Source organism: Rhynchophorus ferrugineus, unplaced genomic scaffold (assembly GCF_030347505.1).
Source record: "Rhynchophorus ferrugineus isolate W39M unplaced genomic scaffold, kcgeb_rfMv2 rfM1, whole genome shotgun sequence".
Lineage (NCBI taxonomy): Eukaryota > Metazoa > Arthropoda > Insecta > Coleoptera > Curculionidae > Rhynchophorus > Rhynchophorus ferrugineus.
In genome coordinates, this window is record NW_027472580.1 from 94383201 (window position 1) to 94406908 (window position 23708).

At 34.6% G+C, this 23708-nt stretch overlaps 1 protein-coding gene and 1 long non-coding RNA gene across 4 annotated transcripts; one reads left to right on the forward strand and one right to left on the reverse strand.

The window, feature by feature from the left end:
- The first annotated feature begins 122 nt into the window (after positions 1-122).
- Ptpmeg2 (Protein tyrosine phosphatase Meg2) lies at positions 123-20695 on the forward strand. Of its 2 annotated transcripts, XM_076398460.1 has the most exons (7): positions 192-646; positions 5059-5136; positions 7413-7649; positions 13651-13881; positions 17097-17571; positions 19149-19603; positions 19659-20695. In XM_076398460.1, exons 1-7 carry the CDS (start codon positions 611-613, stop codon positions 20094-20096), a joined length of 1950 nt encoding a protein of 649 aa, XP_076254575.1. In that variant the 5' UTR covers positions 192-610; the 3' UTR covers positions 20097-20695. The 2 variants fall into 2 exon arrangements, with proteins under 2 accessions (XP_076254583.1, XP_076254575.1); XM_076398468.1 differs by lacking the exon at positions 5059-5136 and having other exon boundaries at positions 123-646.
- A 1678-nt stretch (positions 20696-22373) lies between these two features.
- LOC143192846 (uncharacterized) lies at positions 22374-23510 on the reverse strand. Of its 2 annotated transcripts, none has more exons than XR_013004888.1 (3): positions 23372-23510; positions 23207-23315; positions 22374-22505 (listed from the first exon to the last, which is right to left on the reverse strand). It is a non-coding gene; the product is annotated as an uncharacterized LOC143192846 (long non-coding RNA). The 2 variants fall into 2 exon arrangements; XR_013004887.1 differs by lacking the exon at positions 22374-22505 and adding an exon at positions 22974-23112.
- Positions 23511-23708: the final 198 nt, after the last annotated feature.

The window sequence follows — 23708 nt, forward strand, 5'->3', positions numbered from 1 at the left end:
TAGGTTTTTTTCTACCTTTTATTTATTCAAGATAAACACGCAAATATGACATTTATAATTTATTTGAATTCGCACAGTCTACATTAGTTGAATCATTGTTATATATGACAAAACATATACCCAGATAATATAAATACCTCTAAATTGTTGAATGACAACGTTGCTTTTCTCGAAACTTAAACCCTGTTGCCAGATAACTAATAATAATCATACTTTTTTTTCAGATACACATCCAAAATTAGATGTTATTGAAATTAACTACATCCGCTAACTGTACCTACGCGAACAAGGATGTTTTTTTCACGAGGAAAATAATAAGCAGATGGTCTGGAGTATATGATTAGAAGTATTTTACTATCGCATTATCGCTGACGTTATAGAATATTAATCTCGATAAGTTCAAAATATTTGTTTATAATAAGATTAAGAGTTATATCTACAATAAAGTTAATTATGAATATATAATGATCAAACATCCTAAATCCAAATTTCTTTGAATCGTTCGAATGATGACTATTCGTGCTAAAAGTTACTTCCAGTGTTGTCGTTTGTTCGTTGGATTACTTCAGTTTTCTATGGAGTGCGGTGTTGTGAGTACGTGTGTGGATTCATGATGGCGGCCCCTTTAACACAGGAAGAGGAAAATGTAAGTTCCATTCGACCCTTTCAGAATTGATACACCCGCTGAAAACGTTTTATTAACGTAAAAGAACGGTGGATGCAAGTTTGTCTTAGAAACAAGGAAAGATGGCGAACGCTGTAATTGTTCCTCTTTTGTTTATCTTTTGCTTTTATGTCTAGTTATGGTGATATCCTCTAAAGGAAATGATAATTTTCGAATGAATTGTTTAAGCAGAGGATGTTTTCGAGTAATGACAATTATGAAATAGTGTATTTAATAGTTATTTTATACCAAGTAGTACGTTTGCCAAAATGCTAAACTGTCCAGATAAGAAACACTTGTGATTTAAGAATTCATTTTTTTCTATGGAATTAAATGAATCATTATAAATCCATGGTATCGGTGATGATCTTAACAGCGGTGACAGTTGCGAATACGAGATGTCACAAAGTCGTAAACTCTATTAACATGCATAACGATGAGTAGGAATAATTCCGGTGAATATTTCCTGAAACCTAAACGTAGTGTGTAGGCCGGATGTCTTTTCCATCTAAAGCTACCGAAAAAATTCTAAACGTCGCCTGCGCTTGATTTCTAACGGGGATCTTTCGGTGGAAATGACTAAGAACGAATTTATAGTTTTTTTTTCAACCAGTAGCATGGGAAGCTTTTAATTGTTTAAGAACCCAAGGCCGAGTTAATTTATGTTCTTTTGTGTTTTTTTCTCTATAATTGTACTCCGCAAATGAAGAAGTGGGGTTAGGCACATAAAGAGAAACAAGAACAAGGTGATGGAAGCGTTTGTTTATTTTTCAACACAATTGAATCGGGGGGACCTTGCCATCCGATTTTGGCGATTATTATTTTTTATCAGTTAGTGATAAAAAGGTGAGCGACCTTGGAAAAGGTTGCTTATGTACGAGGTCGATACGAAAAATGAGTTCCACCACCTTATACCGAAACAAATAGATTTATGTGTGTACATCCCAAAATGGTCCAGTTAAATTTACACGTAGCCTATTGAAATGAAGGCCTAACTAGTCGTGGATGTTATTATACGATAACTGATAAGGTCTCGCGGTTCAACGTTTTTCATTATCTGACCTCTTGTTTTAACCTCATTTATTAAAATTCGGCTCGGTCCGTAAGAAATATTAACGTCCATATATTTATTTAATCAATATACAAAAATCGTTATAAATGCTCCAACGAACATATACAAAAAACCTAAGGCTGGTTTGATAATTTTTTTGCAGATTATATTTTAATTTATAGAATAGTAGTACCTTTTAATCCATAATATCTAAGAAGTTGGTACGTTCAATCAATGTTCGTTATCGACTATTTTTGTTGGTTCCAGTGTAACTCTTAATATGTTTCTTGGATTTGTTAAAACATTGTCATTAAATTTACGCCATAAATTTTTAATAGTCTTATTAATGTATTATATATTACTTTTTAGAAGTTTTCATATATTCTTAACATCTTTGTAAATCACTGTTTCTCTATCTCTGTTTCTTGATACTACACTTTCTGGATATTTAAAATTGTATACCTGGTTTCCAGTTTTTATTTTTTCTTCCAATGTTTGTTTCCAGTACTCATTATTTTTATTTTCATTTTTGGTGTTGCTTTATTTCTATTAACTTTTTTCTTTGGTATAAATTTTTTCGTCTTATCTTTTTGGTGAGAGTACTGTTTTTGGTTTTGCGTTAGTGTGATTTTTATGAATTTTCTTAGCTTATTCTTTACGAGTCAATATTTTCACATTTTTGTTCTTGTTACTTATTGAATTGCTCTAATTTATTTATTTATCCGATCTGTCGATTAGACGATATATCGATGACGGTTTTGCTTGCGGTTTGGTATTCAGTATATAAACCAGTATATCAGTTCAGAACATCTAGTGTGCGGGAACTTCCAATTTGAATTATAATTATGGATCATAGATAAGAGAGCCGGCGATTTAGATACGTTGAGTAAACTTTAATCTAGATAGACAATGTTGGAATTTGTATGAACAAAAAACAAGATTCCATAGATATTTATTTAAAATGTTCACAATTTTATAACGATTAGTAAAATACTACTTATGCATCTTTAAAACTTTTTTTCTGGACGGTAGACTTTCTCATGAAGTACTCTGAACATAATGAAATAATACATTTTATTCTTTAGTTCTGTTGTCGTTGAGTAGTCTTACATGTCTCGTGGTCTAGAATAATAATAAAAAATTGTTAAATATAGGTAAGTAATATAACACATTGGTTTTCTTATTGTTATTTATTTTCTGTATCCATTAGAATTTTTTGCAACCTACCATAAAGAATATTATTCTTTGTTAAATAAGAGTAAGGAAAGTTTCAGTGATAAAAAGAATGTATTAAAGTTTGAAACAGAAAAATTAGTGGAAAGAAAGTTTTCAAAGTATAAAACTTTAAATTAATTAACAAGAAAGTGTTATAAACTTTTTGTTGATTTGCCATATCTTACTATACGGATTCATGACAATCAATTGTTCAGTTAAAATTATGAACAACACCTATATACAATCAAAACCTATTTTGAGTATATCCTACCAACGTACAACAACTTGACCGGATCCGGCCTATCAGGATCAGATTGAACAAACATTTGAATGAATGAATGAATCAAATCGATTCGTCATTTTCCTGTTGTCTGTTTTAGTTTGACAATGTTAACGCGATCGAAATCAGAGGTGGCCATGATCCATATGTCTCAATAAATATTGAATATTTAAATCCATATTATGGAGTGATGATTCATGTTGTAATATCGATTGTTGAATAAGCTTATTATTTTATATTTTCAGACCGATAAATGCATATCGTGCCATTTATTGCGAAATAATATTTACCTCATGTTTAAATAGTCATTTTGACGTCACCTTGACCAAGAACGCTTCATATTTTGCTACTCTTCACACACCTATATAGTATTTGATATCATAATGTACCAAGTGCTTTCAAGTGGTAATAAAGTTGATTGTCTTTCGATGGGAACTTATAGAACTCTTAGACAAAATTACATAGTGATACATTCATTCCAGAACTCTAATTTATTATATACCTCTTTCCAAAAGCAATTTGTTTTTTTTTTTCAAAATATATTTCACTTCTCCATTAATATTTGCAAATCTGGAAACCGCCAGTAGTCACTGGGAGCCCGATCTGGCCTATAGGGTGTTCATATATCTATATATTCTATATCATGTAATATCATGCTATATTCATATATCCGTAATATTCACTACATATGGTTTAATTTTAACATTTCTCTTGTAAAATATAGACCTACAACGCAAAATAATAGCTTGGTATGTTCACTCCTAACATAAATACATAATTTTTTCTAGTTGCCACCATGAATCTTTACGTCAATGCAATAAGCTTCTATTTCTGTGTTTTTATCAACTTTCGTCCCCCCGCTACGAATGACTGATGACAATTTATCTCATTGAAATCAAACCATATGGTTCTAAAAACAATCGATGTACTCATAATATGACATTTCCATAAGAAATATGATTTCAAGGTTATGTTATTGATAGATGGTAAATTTTCTTTATACATTTACATCATTTCAAATAGGTTTAATTAACTAGTTATCTAATATTTAATGCATAATTTACTGGTGGCTCCTTATTTTGTTGAAATGTTGAGACTTATTTGCACTTCTGCAAGCATTGATTTAAATTAAAGAATAAATAAAAAAAATTAATTCATAGGAAAACATTTGAAGTAGTGTTGGTATTTGAAGGTTATGTTATTGACAGTTATTCAGTTGTTCCGATAAAGTAGTACATTTGACGTAAAAACTTGAGTAATAATTCATAATTATAAATTTAACCATAACCATGCTGGTAGTTGCAATTTTGATCGAAAGGGTGAGGTTTATTTGTATTTTCAATATACAGTCTAAGTTAGCGAAAAATAATACCATTTTAATATCATTAATTGTTTTTATAAACATTTCAGAAACACTTATTTCATAAAAAAAATTAGACAAACTTAATTTTGAGATCAGATCAATATATTCGCCGGGTTTGTTTAATTGTCTGACCAATTTCCAGAAGTTAATAATGCACCCTAAAAATTAAACAAGCACTTTATTTACTATGTATTCAAAAAATTTATACTGAAAAATCAGATTTTCATAATTGATAGATGGAAACATTACTATGACTCCAAACATGACATTTTGTCATCTAAGTTGTAATGTTGTGTGATAACATGTATCCTGACAATTTTTCCAATTTAACAAGTTATTTATGGAGAAAAATTGCTATATTGCATATTGAACAAATTATTTTCTATTATTTTCTACAACTTTTTCCTATATTTCTGGCAATATGGCGATACAATGTCGAAAGAATCTCCATATCTAATAATCAATTCATTTTTGGACTTCTTTAGCATTTCAAAACCACCGTGCGCCAACTAAGTTACTTTGCATCGATCTGGACGAGTGGTAATCAGAAGGCATTAAGTCTGGTGAGTACGATGTGTGCTGAAGAACTTTCTATTCGATCTGTAACAGTATATACTACACATTTACAGTATTGTCATGTAAAAGGATATCACTCGTCATTGGTAACCTTTTTTGCAACAATGTGTGTTTCAATTCGTTCAATAGAAGTACTATATACATTTACTGTAATAGTTTAATTCGGTATTAACAATATTTTGGGGCCATGAATATTCCGCTTCGATGTCGACGTAGATATCTTGCCTGGGCTAACCTATGCCTTTTTGCGCTTGCAATTGTAACAGATTTTCTTTTCATCGTCAGTCACTTTTTTTGGACATGGCAAGTAAACTGGAAACAATTGATTCATCTACTGCTCAGCTGCCTTTGAAAGTTTGAGCTGGGTTTCCATCCAATATCCAATCCATCCAATCCATCTTGCACTTCATTCGTATCGAACTTTTTTGATCTTTCAAGCTGTTCTTTGATACTCAATGACATCAAATTCGTCATATTTAAATTGCTGAAACTCAAACTGGCAATTCGTAGATATGACAAACAATATCATCATTTTTAAAAGTGTTTAATGGTCTTCGGTTACAGATTTCTTTACTGAAACTGAAAAACTGTTAATCTATACGTAGTTTATCCAATAAATTAATGACTAAAAATTTTTGACTTTAAAACGTGGCAATGTTGCCACATCAAATTTAACTTTATTTTGGTTTTGATCTATAACAAAATATATTCAACTGTAAATAAAATAAAAACAAAAATAATATTATCAAATATAGTTTATTTAAACATAGTACATCCAAGTACTTAAAACTACAGTTAATTATACAGCCACAATAGTTTGTAATCATATCACTACATAGTATAAAACAAAGTCGCCTTTTCTGTCCCTATATCCCTATGTGCGCTTAAATCTTTAAAACTACGCAACGGATTTTGATGCGGTTTTTTTCAATAGATAGAGTGATTCAAGGGGAAGGTTTATATGTATAATACATGCATAATATACTAAGGCAACATTGCTAATTTTAGAGGTTTCTAACGTCATGTCGTAAATTAACCTATTTTTTTAGGCTTATTTAGCAATTAGCAAAAACGCTGCCTAACCCTACGAGTTAGATCAAATTAATGTACTACAGTATTGTACACCATAAAAAGGTCTACAAAAAAGTCCGCGATGGTATATGTTTATCTTTTAGGGATAACCCACATTAACCATTTATATTGTTTACTTTTTACGTGAGAAAATGGCTTATTTACGAAGCTATTTTAAGCAATACGGCATTAATCCTTATCGAATTAAGTACCTTAAATACAGTGTGCAATTGATATAGATCAATATGGTTCCTTACAGCATGTAAATTAAACAAATATTTTCGGAGATATTACAAATTTAAAATTTGCGTTTAAAAATGTGTAATGTAATAAAAATTGTATGAATTTAGATATTCCAAAGATAGCAGGAAATCTTCATAGTAAGTATAGGGGAAGAGGAATTGTTTTACTCCAAATTTAATGCGTGCAGGCCAAGGGCAGTAATGAATGAACCAAAAATACTGGATCGATTTTAATCATGTTTTCATTGAGTGACATAGGCATATATATTTTATGCCCGTGCAAAGTCGGAGCGGGCCGCTATGTTTTTATATACAACGTTCATATTTTTTCTGTAGTGTATTTAATTTAGTATCAGCATTGCACCCGTGCGAAGCCGGGGCGGGTCGCTAGTTTCATAATAAAATAGAAATCAAATATTTAACAGTATCGCTAGGTACTATTAAGGGTCCCCAGCTTCCAAATAATGTTTGCCGGTTTATTACTTTTAATTATTATCATTAATGTTTCTGAGAATTTTGCAGACATTTGACAACCAGTTGAATGTTATAGGCTGGTTAGGTTACGTGTTCGAATTCATCAGTCAGTCTCTTTTTAAATTAAAAAAAAAGAGAAGGAAAAATAATGTCTGACTTGAAAATTAATTTACAAACTGAAATAGGCAATACATTCGACCCGGTGATGACGTGAGTTAACTGTTATTTTGGATAGACTATAGAGAGATGTCAATGTTGTTTGACAGTTTACATTTATAGTTCGTATTTTCACCAAAAAAATCGCTGCTGATTTATATAAATGCTACACCTAATATAATCCCATATTTTGAATGTTTTATATAATTTTCACTGTAACTACATTGTTCACACTTCATATATTGGCACTCTTGACAGTATTAGTAGAAACGTTAGAAAGCGACCCAGTAATTCTTATTAATAACATTTTCCATATACAGGCAACGAAGGAATTCATCGAGCGAGTCAACTCGAAATTCAAACGTAAGTTCGGCAACACGCCAGTGTCCTGGTCGACTGCCGTACGTTTCTTGTACGCCCGCAAGTTCGACGTAAACCGAGCCGTGTCACTATTCGAACAACACGAAGCAACCAGACAACGAGAAGGCCTAAACAAGTTCGATCCCCTGAAGGAACCCCTCCGCAGCGAACTGCTGACGGGAAAATTCACGGTGCTGGTAAGTGTCTAGCATTGTAGCAAATACTGTACACAATAGTCTAATTCTGGAGAATCATGGCATTTAAATTTGCAACGTTGCCAGTTGTTGAAAATTATACGTACATTTGAAGAATATAATATAAATAGAATAAGTTAAACATTTTTTGGTACAATTTTCATCTCCTATATATGATTTCTTATCCTCCTCCATTTTATTATTATGTCCTTAATTCATTATGATTAAAATAAAATATTCTTCCTTTAAAATGGGATAGGGATCCAGAAACTAAGATTGTGGCTTATATAACATCCTGTGCTTTTCACCTTATGTACCCATGCTGCAACACTTGTAGGGTCACTTTTATGTTTTTCCCATGTGGAATTCAGTTGCTTGCTGAATAAATAAATCTAGTCTTTCCAAATTGTTATTGTTTAAATTAGCTCGAGTTTCATCCAATGTAGCATCCATTGAAATTTTAGCAGCTAGTTTGACTGCAATCGTATTTTTATCTGATTTTAATAATTCTCACCTCTCATCCTTTGATATATTCTTACGAATTCCTGATCGATTACGCTCAAATTTAGAAGTGGTAATCTTTTTACCAACATAGGAACCACCCCACCAACTTTAAAAGTCTTCAAGCGAGCCAAACTTCAATTTTTGTGCTGTGGATTGACTGTATAATCAACGATCTGTGATTCTGATGAGATATACTCACATAAAGGACATTGAGTCATATTTATTTGTACTTTTACTTTAGCACAATCAAGTGTGCCTAAAATATACTGAATTTGGTATAAACTTGAATCCAATTTGCAAAATTAAAATACAAATTGAATGGATACGAATGTGGATAGAATCTGTCATGTACCTGTTTCAGAGTTGTAATAACTTTACAAAAAAGAACAGTGCCAGGGTCATATCCAAAATGGCTTGTAAATGGTAACGTCGCAAAAAGTGGAAAGTACCGAAGTTGTCAGAGAAATAGCCACTAGTAAAATTTTACTCCATATACAGCAAAACAGCTAATTGGTCCATTCTACAGACTAAACAGACTTAGAATGTGATCTCCCCCGGACAGTTGTAACCCAGTTGTAATGAAGTTTTGTTCGTCCGAGGCACCAAAGCGGCTTTATTTACTACAGGTGGAAATTAAAAAATGATTATATCGCAGGGGAAAATTAAAATATTTTATTCAAATACTAGTTAACATTTATATAAAATATTTTCAAAATACATCAAAAAATAGTATCTTATTTGACAACTAAAGTTATTTGTCCAGAATATACTTAAAACTACAATATTTGATTTATCGAATATAGTAAACACATGTTACAATTTTGATTACAAAACCTCCTGTTCTTTTTTATAAATTTTTTATAGATACTTAATTGGACACCATACATACTATATGTCTTATATGTCATGTCGTCTTTACCCTATGCAATCCTATTTTTTTTTCATCCACCAAAACAAACTACAATTAATTATTATTTTTCTATAACATTAACTTTGCTCAGTACGTTGTACATAACTAATCATTTAAAAAAAGATTACAATTTGTTGATTATGTATGTACATTCTTTTGCAATAAATAAAGGTCTAGAAATGGATTTCCACACAAACGAATTAAAATAGGTTCCTGGAACTTTTAAATAACATTTAGAAAATATAACATAATAGCGGATTCATAGAAATATATATAATAATCCTTGCTTGCAATAACACCATATACATTTAGTTCTTAGTCTTATCTTGGTGTTATACTGTCTGGTTCTTATCAGCTCGGTGTTGAAGATTCGTCTGTTTCTAAATAATAATAATTTCTGCTAATTCGAATATTTAGCGTGCAGCCATATGTTCCTTCCAAATGGGTAAAGGGAAATGAGTCACATAAAGGACATTGATTCATATTTCTGTGTACTTTTACTTTAGCACAATCAAGTGTGCCTAAAATATACTGAATTTGGTATAAACTTGAATACAATTTGCAAAATTAAAAAACAAATTGAATGGATACGAATGTGGATGGAATGTGTCATATGTCTGTTTCAGAGTTGTAATAACTGTACAAAAAAGAACAGTGCCAGGGTCATATCCAAAATGGCTTGTAAATGGCAACGTCGCAAAAAAGTGGAAACTACCGACGTTGTCAGAAATAACCACTAGTCAAATTTTACTCCATATACAGCAAAACAGCTAATTGATCCATTCTACCGACTAAACAGACTTAGAATGTGATCTCCCCCGGACAGTTGCAACCCAGTTGTAACGAAGTTTCGTTCGTCCGAGGCACCTGAGGGTGCTCAAAGCGGCTTTATTTACTACAGGTGGAAATTCAAAAATAATTATGTCGCAGGGGAAAATTAAAATATTTTATTCAAATACTAGTTAACATTTATATAAAATATTTTCAAAATACATCAAAAAATAGTATCTCTTATTTGACAACTAATGTTATTTGTCCAGAATATACTTAAAACTACAATATTTGATTTATCGAATATAGTAAACACATGTTACAATTTTGATTACAAAACCTCCTGTTCTTTTTTATACATTTTTTATAGATACTTAATTGGACACCATACATACTATATGTCTTATATGTCATGCCGTCTTTACCCTATGCAATTCATCCACCAAAACAAACAATTATTATTTTTCTATAACATTGACTTTGCTCAGTACGTTGTACATAATTAATCATTTAAAAAAAGATTACAACTTGTTGATTATGTATGTACATTCTTTTGCAATAAATAAAAGTCTAGAAATGGATTTCCACACAAACGAATTAAAATAGGTTCCTGGAACTTTTAAATAACATTTAGAAAATATAACATAATAGCGGATTCATAGAAATATATATAATAATCCTTGTTTGCAATACCACCATATACACTTAGTTCTTAGTCTTTTTGGTGTTATACTGCCTGGTTCTTATCAGCTTGATGTTGAAGATTCGTCTGTTTGTAAATAATAGTAATTTCTGCTATCTCCCATAGTAAAACACATTTTTTGGCAAAGTTATTATTTTTTTATTCAATATAATTCCCTTCAAGGGCGATGACACTGATTATAGCGACCCTCCAACTTTACGATGCCATTTTTGTAGTACTTCATTCGACGAAATGTTCTTCCCAGCGAGCATTCTTTTGAGATCTGAGAACAGGAAATAGTCACTGATGAGGAAGCAATTCTGAGCCCAATTCATGGATTTTTGCCATCGTTTTCACTGACTTGTGGCACGGTGCATTGTCTTGGTGAAGCAGCACTTTCTTTTTCTTCAAATGCGGCCGTTTTTCGGCGATTTCGTCCTTCAAACGGTCCAATAACGCTATGTAATGTCGTTGTTCATAGCCCTTCTTTTTTCAAGGTAGTCAATAAAAATTATTCCACGCGCACCTCAAAATACAGACACCATAACCTTGCCAGTCGACTGTTGCGTTTTCCCACGCTTTGGAGCGGGTTCATCGTGTGCAGTGCACTCGGATGACTGTCGATTAGACTTCGGGGTGAAATGGTGGACCCATGTTTCATCCATTGTCACATATCGACGCAAAACTCGGGTTTATTACGCTTGATCATCTTCAAACACTGCTCCGAATCATCAACTCGTCGTTGCTTTTGGTCAAAAGTGAGCTCGCACGGCACCTACTTTGCACAGAGCTTTCTCATATCCAAATATTCGTGAATGATAATAAGTGAAAATGATGTACACGTTCAGTTGATGCCTTTAGAGTGTCTGCTATTTCATTCGATTTCAATTTACGGTCATTCAAAATCATTTTGTGAATTTTTTAATGTTTTCGTCGGTAACAACCTATTTTGGGCGCCCACTGCGTTCCTTGATGGTTGATTTTCCTGGGGCAGTGCCCGGGGCATCAAGCCAAGTTTTTTCTTCAACTGTATTTTTCCCTTCAAAAAGTATTATTTTATCAACACGCGAAATTCTTTTTTATCCATTTTTTCACAATAACAAAATTTGCTTCACTCTATCATGCTATAATTCGCAAACTAATGATACGACAGCTGTCAAATTTATACACGCATCTTTTAAGGGTTGGAGTTCAGTAAAAAAAACATATAGATTTAATTCTAGTAGCGCTATCTATGTGTCAGGTCGGGGACTTTTCAATTGACCTGTTAGATGCCCCTGGAAAACATTTTCACAGCTTCCAATATCCAAATAATACCATGATCGTCACTCTAGTGATCTGGTTGGTTACTTTAAATACGCATTACAGGGACCTGTAATGAAAATATTTTATTGCGAAGGCATTTGATTGAGTCTTAAACAGATTTTACATGCAGGTACGTCACATGACACCGTGATGTTAACCTAACGTTAGTTTATGTCACATCCCCTAACGTTACATTTTATCAGCCAATAAATATGAAATAAATATTTAATTTAATTTCTCAAAACAATTTTATTAACTAATATTCAATAAAAACACAAAAAGAATAGATATAGAAAAAATATATTTTTACTTATTTTATTAAAGAACGAATCAATTGTAGTGTCATCTAGATATTGGATGTCGTGAAACGTTTTTGCAAAATTACCTACAGGGTTAGTCTCTATTTTCACTGTGGTTATAGCACAATTTAATAATAAACGAGATCATAATTTCAGCTCGCTGATGAATAAAATGAGCAATCGATCAAATCCGAATCCTCTGGCATTAATGGCTTGTACTGTTTGTTTGAATTAGTTATAAGGTAAACCACATTGGTGGAAAAACAGGATGTGTTGGGATATTTGAAAAGGCAGGCATAATTCATTCGATTTTTGTAGTTAATTAGTAAAGAAGAAAATTATTAGGGACGAAACATCGAGTGACCAATCTGTCATAATACATAATACATGTTTTTGTATAAATATTATGAAATTGTAATCCGGTTAAAGCTTCTTTTCCAAAGATATAAAACGGAAATATAAATATGTACATTACATAACAGAAATAGCCATCAAATAATGTTTATTTCATTGAAAAATTCGAAGAGATGGACAATAAGTTTTCAAGTTCAGTAAGAGATGGTGCCAGTAGTTATTACTCACTTAATTTGACGGTGTAGTTGTTGAAGTTTATATGAGAACAGTTTATTTCATACAAAGTTACAGATGGTCGACGGTAGAAAAAAGATTGACAGAAAAATTAGGATAAGGTTGTAACATTTCGAAATTGGGAAAGAGGGTGAGACTGCCATTTCCTGCTTGATATTTCCTATAATGTTTGCTAGTTTATAACCTCTAATTATTATCTGCAATGTTTCAAAGAATTTTGCGGATATATAATCATGTTGCCAGCTTCAGGATGATTCGGTTACATGTTCCGATGCATCAGACAACATTCTATCTCTTTTTAACTGAGATAAAATGATTAGAAAAAATCCTCTCTGGATCCCTACCATATTCGACGTCATGCATGACCTGCATTGGTTGTTTTATTGGCCTGTGTAATATCGTTTTTGATACATTTTCTATATTGGAAAATAATATACATATATATTTATCGATTTTATAGATATATCGATATTTTTTAACAATCCTAGAATGCAAACGTTAATTTGTTCTGTGTGAACATCAGCAATTTCTGGATTTTTTGAATTGGGTTTCGAATTGCTTCCTCATCCACTGTATTCTCCAGATCTGACCCCCAGCGACTATTTCCTGTTCTCCGATCTCAAAAGAATGCTCGCTGGGAAGACATTTTCGTCGAATGAAGAGGTGATTGCCGAAACTGAGGCCTATTTTGAAGCAAAGGACAAATCGTACTACAAAAATGGTGTCGAAAAGTTGGAGGGTCACTATAATCAGTGTATCACCCTGAAGGGAATTATGTTGAATAAAAAAAACTAATTTTGCCAAAAAAATGTGTTTTACTATGGTAGGCCGGGGACTTTTCAATTGACCTGTTACAAAACTTATTAAACAACACTAATATATTTAGATTGTATTGAAGTCTGATTAATTTTTCGCCGATTATATTGGCAATTTTGCATGTTACAGCCTAAGAGAGACGGTAACGACGCCGCCATCGCAGTGTTCACCGCACACAAGCACGTACCAGAGAACAGCAACCACCAAACCACCTTGCAGGGCGTCGTCTACCAGCTGGACGTGGCCCTCCAGAATCCTCTCACCCAAAAATCGGGCATCGTCTTCATATACGACATGTCCAACTCGAAGTACTCGAATTTCGACTACGACCTCTCCCAGAAAATCCTCACCATGCTTAAGGTAAATTGTTCAAATCGTAAAACGGCAAGCGGCGCTTCGAGCTGGTGCTCTTGAACCGAGTGGCCTTCAAAAATACACAACGTTTATTTTTGGCGGGGCTGAAATTTAATCGACACCTCGACGAATTTTTCTTTCAAACATTGCCATTGTGAAGTAATACCGTTTTAATCTGTTATTCTGTGGTGCCTCGGTGAAATTTCCGGCCGTAGAGGAAGAAGGCCTCAACTTTCTTGGCATATATAGGGCGTTTCGCAAGATTTCAATTAAATAGAAACCACAATTACTTTTACAAGTATATAAAATATTTTAAAACTATAAATAAAAAAATTGATAACTATCAATATTATTTATTTACATAAGTAATGTTACATTCAATAAAAGAATTTATTAATTTATTATACCGCAGAAAAGTAAGCACCGCCCACTGCAAACCGACTATTGTCGAGTAGAGACAGATCGGTTAAAATCGGCGCTAGTCGCAGGCCAAATTTTATACGAATTTTCTTGTGCAACGTGCGCCATCTGTTGATCTACTTTTGAAGTGGGCGTTATTTGGATATTGACAAAACTAGTTTGACATTTCATTTAGTGCCAAACTCTGTAATACTATTGGTTAATATTTAGACCTAAAGGAATGTTATTTCTGACGGAATGTCACCGCACAATAATTTCAGAGACTCTCTACATGTCTAAAATTAATTATTGCAGAATTGGCAATCATCGAGGTATATGATGCTCAGTATTTTTTCATGACCAGAAGATTGATGGGTTGAAATTTAAGGCATCTAGTGACAAACGTAAGAAAAATGTAGCATATGAACAACCGACGTGACTAAAAAAGTAAATATGCCCAATAAGTTAGTTCCTTTGGCAAGTTTGCCTGCATGCAATTCTTTGGGTATCCTTAATAACTTTTTTCTCTAATATAAGTGATATTATCAAAAATAGATAGCCCAGTAGTATATTAAATTGTCGTTTGTGTATGTCAATATTAATTTTAATCTTATCCTAACGATATTGTCAGGGGGACTCGTTGTATAATCACTTCATTACTTAATCATTAGAATAGTCTGAGTGATTTTGATGGTTTTATTAACCTATGAACTAGTGTTATTAGGATCAGGAATTTATTCTTATCAGAACGCAATTTTAAAGACTTTCAGGCTTAATGGTGTTTTGCATTCGTCATAATTATTAATGTTTTATCAAATAGTAGCAGAAGATGAGATATTTCATCGTTTAAGTCTCATTTCGACGGTTTAAACATTTTAATATTAATGTTAATGGTGGAACAATTCAGGGGCGTAGAAAGATCGAATTACAAGCCTTATTAGGTATTAACCTAACTGCAAAAGAAGCACCAAGCTAGGTGTTGAAGAATAGATAGTTGGAAGAAATGTCTGTGGCTTGAGAGAGATCCAAGAGTCAACAATATCATTGCAAATAGGTTCACCATTATGATTTATTTGCTGTCTAGGTGAGGAAATGGAATGTAGTAATTGACAAGATGTAAAAGAAAATCAAACTACTAATATACATTTTTTCATTAAATAACTAAATGTACCCTGTATGTCTGGATTCTGTATTTTTCATCTATAGCATCTGTATACTTCCAAACGTCTATAATATTTTCACACATAATAGTGCTCAGGCTTACATATATTTTTTAATAACCACTATGAACAATGTCGCTGGTATTGATATATACAAATTTAACCTGCCATACCAGTGTTAAATAACCTCACTATAGTAACTACTACTATAGTCTGAGATGCATAATATCATTATACCCCCAAAAAAGGGAAAGAGTTACAGAAACCCAAAAAAAGAACATTTGATTAACCTTTACGTCAACATTTACGTATTTAAGCGAATAAATGGTAAGATTTAATCAATGGACGTAGTATGAATACGTATATATGTTTTCTGGTCCACTCTGTATGTTATTGCACAAACGGACTACCGGAAGCGCGACGTTCCGCGTTTTCGAACCGCCCTGTATTTTCGCCAGCCAAAATAAACGCAGTTCTCGGCCAATAGGGGCCGGCGGGCACCCGCCGCCACCGCCACCCCGCGGTGACGTCACGCGGGCGCATCGACGCCGGCCGGCGCCGACGCCGAGGAGCGCGCCTCCGCGTCCCGCGTCGCTTTCATCGATTAGTCCGTCTTCAACTGTTGCGCGCGTGCCCCACATCGACGGCAAGGACGTCCGACGTTCGGGCCTCGTCCGGGTCACTTTAAAAACGTCTCCTTGTCGTGTTTTCCGACGTGTCCCCCGTTCCGAACCACCTTCCTCCACCGGAACAGCACCAGGTGAGTATCGCAAAGGGGCCGGTTACGTAAGACCGCGCTCGGTGTACCGACTGCAGCCCTTCGCATCGGCCTTGACGTGTCGATTGGTATTCCGTGTGTTATTTTGACGGAACGTGCTCGGTAACTGCGATTCAGCGACGACCGCTGGTGGAAACAGTGAGACCTGAAGCATTTTCGGGTGAGTCATCGGCGGAGGCGATCGGCTTTTTTTTCGCGTGTGCATTAGGAGGTTATTACGCGTCGAAGTCCAGCTGGTAGTGGTGCTAAACTATCGACAGTACCCGGGTTGTCGATACACGACACACACACGTCTTTCGTATCATAACCTCGCGTTGTGTGATGTATAATCAATAACGTCAGCATGGGAACAAACCTAACAAAGAGTAAGGTCTCGCAATGGAACGTTTCACTGCACCACATTACGTATTCCGAGCAAAAAACACAACAGCCGACAGTAAGTCCGACTATTGGTAAACAGTAGGAGAAATCGAGAAACCACTTCGCACGGTTTGCGATTCGTTTAACGTTTCGGCAAGTGATTCCGCACTGACGATGCGTCATTTCGTGAGATTTTACCTTGCTTTTACCTTTTAATTCGTGTGTAGTGTATCTGTTTTTATTAGCAAACCAGCATTCATTATTCCCTAAATATATTAACGTGCTCTAACTTAATGTCCATGTAGCCCCGACAATTTCGCATTGTTTATATCGATAGTTGCGCCCATCACTACAAGCGGCGATTCTTGGCTACTAAATAGGTAAACAGATTTTCGTTTTATTGATGGCAATTAGTACCGCGCTATCCGAGACGTCCGCGACGGACCGTGTCGCGAAAAACTACGATAGAACCGCACGACTGGCGCCTACCAACCACCCAGTACCATCTTCTGTTTCTGTTCTAGGGCGGATATCCGGCCAAGCTCAAGAAAGTTCTGATAGTGACGGCACCGCTTTGGTTCAAGGCCCCGTTCAAGATCCTACGCCTGTTCGTCCGCGACAAATTACGCGAACGAGTGTACACGGTGTCGGCTGTCCAACTGCTGGCCCACATACCCAGGGACTCCCTGCCCGCCCAATTGGGCGGCTCTCTCGTCGTGGACCATGACGGCTGGCTGGAACACTGTCTGGCATCGATGAGCGCGGCTCAATCCGCGCCTCTCTTCGGCGATGGGTCGCCCCAGAAGCGGGCCGGTGCCCCCGGAGACCTGGAACTCAGCAAGGAGGCGTCGGGCGACGCCTGGCCTTCGGAGGAGGCGAACCTGAACCCACCGTCCAGCGCTTCCAGTGGTTTCAGCGACGACGACTCGCTGCACGGAGACGGTGCCGCTCTGACCGTCAATCAATTGGTGGATTATGTCATTGAGCGTGGGAGACCAGGTAAGCGATACCTTTTCGTTTGAATCACCGAATCATAGTGTGAAATTCAGAAAAATGTAATCCACGTTATTGTAAATCAAAAAGGAAAACTGCGCGCCCACATGCCTTTAAACACCGACAAGAAATTGTAATTTTATCGATTATCCTATATTAATTATATACTCACCTTTTGTTGTTTCCACTCTCATCATCTCTGTCTTGGAAATTGTCAGCACAGAATCCCACATTGAGCAAGTTTCATTCAAGTGAGGAACTAAGCCAATTCATTTCCAACCTATCTAACATTTGTTCACAATTCCTCCACCATATAACTTTCTTCTTCAATGTGTTTGATCAAGTTCATCCAAACTAAAGGTATTTCCATTTGTGTCTCTAGCATGAATAACACTATATGGTTATGGTTTGGTGATATGCTTGATTCTATTAATCATTTTGATAAATACTCCCACTGAGTTATGAAGAAGAGCTTAAAATTGGGATTAATCCTCTGTATACCTCTAGACCTTTAGAATGTTAGCAGTAGCTTATGGGTAAATTAGTTTAATAAGGCCTTAAATCATTACTGCTTCTTTAATCAGTTGTGAGTTGTTTGAGGAGAGGCTAACAATAGTAAATAATATGATTTACTAATTACATAATAAACTACAGAAACATCATGTTTATATACCGTTACATTTAAAAATATTGAAGATTTTAACAATCTAAACTTTTTTAGTTGAATTGTTTCAGTTTAGAATTGTTTTTTTTATATATAAATAATTACATTTTATATTGGGTTGTTATGCGTATGGTATTAAAGAATTCAAAATTAGACAAGGAAAGATCACCCTTGGAATATATATCTTGTATATATAACGCGATTTCTTATGTTGGATTTCCTTGTTCTTTATGTTTTTTTTATTGCACTTCGCATACTTATCATTAGTTGTAAACAATTTTCTAAGTATTACTAGTCTCGTACCACCAATACGACATTTTAAATGAATTACGAACGGTCTTGGCTTTTCTATACGCACACACACTACATACAAGACAAGACACTACTGAGTTAATAACTCTGTTTATCTGTACTAAACTATGGTTTAACGTGGGCTCTGAACTACGATTCTCGGCATTAAGCCTACCGACTGGCCAATGACCAACTTAGAGACCATCCCAGAAGACAGCCAGTTCCCCCCGCGCTTGGTTACTGGCGTGACTGGGATGGTTATTCTTTGTCGGATTTTCCACTGTTGCTTATAAAGATATTTACAATTACAAACATAAAGTACATCCATGCGTGGAACCCGCGACTATCGCAACAGTATGAGGATCGTCCTGTCGCCTTAACCATTATCAATAATCAATAATATTCAGTACTAGGAGAGCATTAACGAAGATCACTGATCTAGTAGCAATGATGTAAGTGGTTGTCTCCTTATACATTAGAAGGCTGGTACTAACTGTGATAAGTCAATTTGCCGGTAATAACATATCGCTTCATCTCCAGATAAAAGTATTTAACGTGGATTACATTCTCGCTCTTAATATAACACAATTTTATCTAGGCAATTAAGTAAAACTATGTATAATTTCAGGATTAGTTCAGGAGTACGCGGAAATACGTTCGAGACCTCCAGAGGGTAATTTCAACGTAGCCAAAGTTCGTGGTAACCTACCAAAGAACCGCTACACCGACGTGCTATGCTACGACCACAGCAGAGTCATCCTGTCCGAGATCGACGGCGACAGGGACAGCGATTACATCCACGCCAACTTCGTGGATGGTTACAGACAAAAAAATGCCTTTATAAGTACACAGGGACCTTTACCACGGACCACGCCAGATTTCTGGCGAATGGTCTGGGAACAACACACCTTAGTTATAGTGATGACCACCAGAGCCATGGAGAGGGGCAGGCCCAAGTGCCATCAGTACTGGGAGCCGGAGGAGGGCGGCGAGGCTGTGTATGGACATTTTAGTGTGAAAACTTTGTCGGTGGAGACCGATCCAGACTATATCGTCACCACGATCGGTCTCACCAATAAAAAAGTTAGTTTAGATGACATGGCCTGTGCTATTTTTCATTAACCCGTTATTGTTTCAGACCGACGAAGTACGGGAGGTGTCGCACTGGCAGTTCACCTCGTGGCCGGATTACGGAGTACCGTCTTCGGCCAAGGCCATGCTCCAGTTTCTGGAACGGGTGAGGCGCCAGCAGGCGAGTATGGTGCGTGCGCTGGAAGACACGTGGGCGGGCCATTCCCGCGGCCCTCCCATAGTGGTGCACTGCAGCGCCGGCATCGGTCGTACCGGTACCTTCTGCACCCTGGACATTTGCATATTGAGATTGGAGGATGTAGGCACGGTCGATGTGCGCGGCACTGTCGAAAGGATTCGATCGCAACGGGCGTACTCCATCCAAATGCCGGATCAGTATATATTTTGTCACCTCGCCCTGATCGAATACGCCCTGAACAAGGGCTATTTGCAGTCGGTGGACCTCACGGGCTTCGATCAGGGTGGCGAGGACGACTCCGACTAGCGGTCGCTAGCTTTGGTCCGTCATCTCCTCACATATCGCGCCCCATCGTCTTGTGTCTAATCATGTTGTAAAATCTCAGTGTCTCCACACTTTATAAGACATAAGATATTCGTTTGTAAGTATTGTATAAATAGTAAATTATTAAGTGAATAAAATCGTCTTTGGACCTGACTTAGATATGGAAATAATATATAAAAGGCGGGGCCAGAACAGGCGAGTCTTCCGCAACTATCGGAATTAATGGCACTATTTTTACTTGGAAGAAGACTCACCTTATCTGATATGCTCTGTGCATACTTGAAGACTGTCCAATTTTTGAATCCAATTATTTCTTCTTTTTTTTTGTTCTCTGATTTATGATGAAAATTGTTTTGAGAGGTGGGATTACGTTCTGTGTTGGTTTTCTTGAATGCGGCGTTCAGAACTGTACCTTGGCCTTTGAGAAAGGTATCATCGAACGCCCTGGTCCTTGTAGATTTATTCTCATTTGTTGTTAGGTTATTTTGCAAAGTATTATATTTAACGTGACTAATTTATTTATCAAGAATATTTGTAATGTAAATATTGTACTTTATTTCTTAATAAAAAAGTGCTTTTTATCTCTATTTTATTTTTCTGACCTATCCAAAACCCCTTATAGTATTTTCCTATCTCCATTTCTCATAAATAGAAAAAAAAGTGGCCGAGTGAAAGTAAAATAAAAATTAACAAATTCCCTCTTGCCCTTACTTTTTAGAGAAAAAAACACAAGAAAGAGAAATGGAACGGCCCATTTCATATTGTGTTAAGAATTATAAAATGCAAAATTAATTTTATATTTTTCTGTAGATTTACGGAGAGTGAAATCGGCTCACAGTATATATTGTATCTTGATAATTTTTATTGTAAGTGAAAAATTGCGAAAACGTAATAATTAATATAATAAATCAAACCTATGCTGCCATCTTTGATTGAATCTGAACATTAACTGAAGCAAAGATGTATTCAAATCAAATGTAAAAACACATAAGTACATAAATACAGTTGAAATTTCAACAAAACACATTTTATTCAAAAGACTTTAAAGGGTACAGATATACAAGTATTATCTTCAATATTTCTAATTTTGGCCCAGTAATCTTCATTGTTCTTAAACATGTCAATAGTATAAGACACTGCTTGGTGAGGTTTCTCAGGCCTCTTTGTTTCAGTAGTCACTAATTTAGTATATATCAACACAACATTCCCTTCTTTGATCCTATTATATATTGTATTAAGAACATTTGAAGTGTGTTCTTCAAAGCTTAGCATTGTGTTGTCATACTTGGCTACCCAAAACTGTGATAATATATTATCGATGACAACTAAACCTGCATTTTCATATTTGTCTAGAATATTCTCCAAATTATAAACGGTAATTTCAAATCGTTCAAACGTAAAGCAGTTTAGAATTACCAGTCGTTTCAAGGCTTCTTCTATTATTACTTTTGTTTCATTACCTAAATTAAGAGATTCCAATTTTTTTTCTATAATTTTGGTGATTTTTAGTAGGCTTATTTGAAAATCCGTATTAAACAAAATTACGTCTACTTGTCTAAACTCATCGCAATATTTTGTTGGTAAAATTGCTTTAACGATAAAATCTATCACGATATCTGTGTAGTTTACTTCTGGTGTTACATTTATTTCAATTATCTGCCCTCCTAGAGGTCCTCCATTCGGGAAGAAGCTTGGATTTATGCCACTTATATTACCAATTTTTTGTTTAGTTCTTGAAAATAATTGAATTCCTGATTCCACAGTTCTGGAAAGCATATTAATTATTAATAAAATTAAAAATATTTTATTTTGTTGGGGTTGTTTGTTTGACACAGGGGTGTGCAACTGCAATGGTAAGTAGTGGGGCAAAGTTTCGCTTAGTCCAATCATTGGCGGCGCTGACAACGCGAATTTGATTGGTTAGTTTAAAATAGTTATGTAGAAACCTGTAAGGAAAATACTTTGCTTTGATTGGTCTGCCATTTCCCCTGATTATTTTGTGACGTCACATTTATTGGCCAATAGTATTTAAATAAAATTCAAATTTAAATTTTAAAATTAATTTATTAAAATAAAATCCTATACAAGTATACATAAGTGTAAATAATATAAATATATATAAACAAAAAGCAAAAAAAAACAATTATGAACTCTATTCTAGGCAATATTAAAATATCTATAATTCTTCTATAAGGCCTTCCCATATATGTTTAGTGCCATCAATTTTATGGGATCTATTAGAGTTCTAACTTATCTTGATATATTGAAGGTAAACTTTAAATACTTTCCTGTTGATATTACATTAACTTTATTAAACCAAAAATACAATCAAACCTCAGAATAACTTAAAATTTTGTCTTGAAAATCATTATGGATTGGACAGTCGAAACACTAAAAATTTATGTGTTTTTTAAAAATATTTAGATTTTAGAGTATTTAATCTGTGGGACTACTTAATATAGAATATAGACAAATATTGCATGTTGTCTCTTTTTCAGAAGTTTTGTTAAATAGCCTGAAATAAGACTGTAATATTAGACTTTTGTTTTCCTCAGAGCAAAATTATCTGGAACTGAAAATATAGACTCAACTGGTGATTTAACAACCTCAAGTGGTACTAGATCTCCCGTTAAAAAAGAATATAAGTTATCTAACATGTTCATCTTCTTCACAATTTTCTCCGGGAGAATGATGTGAAAAAATTGAAATGATGAGCCCTTTTAAAAATTTCTCGAACATACTAGGGGAAGGATGCTGTTTCTACCTCTATGACCTCTAATAGATCCAACAAAAATCTTTAAGCAATTTTGGTTAAGATTTGTTAAACAAATGTAGTTATTTGTAAATTTAGACAAAATAGATTTCTTTAAGTTAATAAATCCCCTAAAAGTAGCAAATAAATTTTTAATTGATGGCACCATAACAAATATTTCTTAACAAGGCAATCAAATTTAAATATATAATTCCTCTACTATAAAATGATTGAACACTGATTGTTCTAAAAAGTTAAAGTATTGCAAATATTTTAGGGGTATTTTACAATTAAAAGTAGTATTTATTACTACTAATTATCCAGTTATATTAATTATTACCTTCTTGTAAGACTTCTTTATGTAGAGACATCACACTGACAACATACGCACAACTTGGTAGATTAATTGAATTTTATTACTACTAACATCTTCATAAGTTTTTGAATTTCTGTAAACAAACAATATATAAACAGACATGTAGTAGATAGATAATTTTATATGTACCTGATAAAACCAATGATGGATATGCATTTACCCAAATACCTGTTCGTGAAGGAAGGATAATTCTAAATTTTTCACTAATATGTCCATAACAAACACCATGACGTTGATATATTTGCATTTTGGTTTATCCAGGTAACTTACTACTATTTACTTGATCAACCCATTTTTGGAAAGGAGCGAGATCATTCTTTGGGAAACGATGTCTAATTTCCGTAGTAGAATTTTACCCCGGTACACTACATCTTTTACTACACTGACGTATTATCATCAATTTTTATATTATTACCCCATAATAATTAATGTAAAACAGAAAATATGCACAACGTAAAACGAAAAT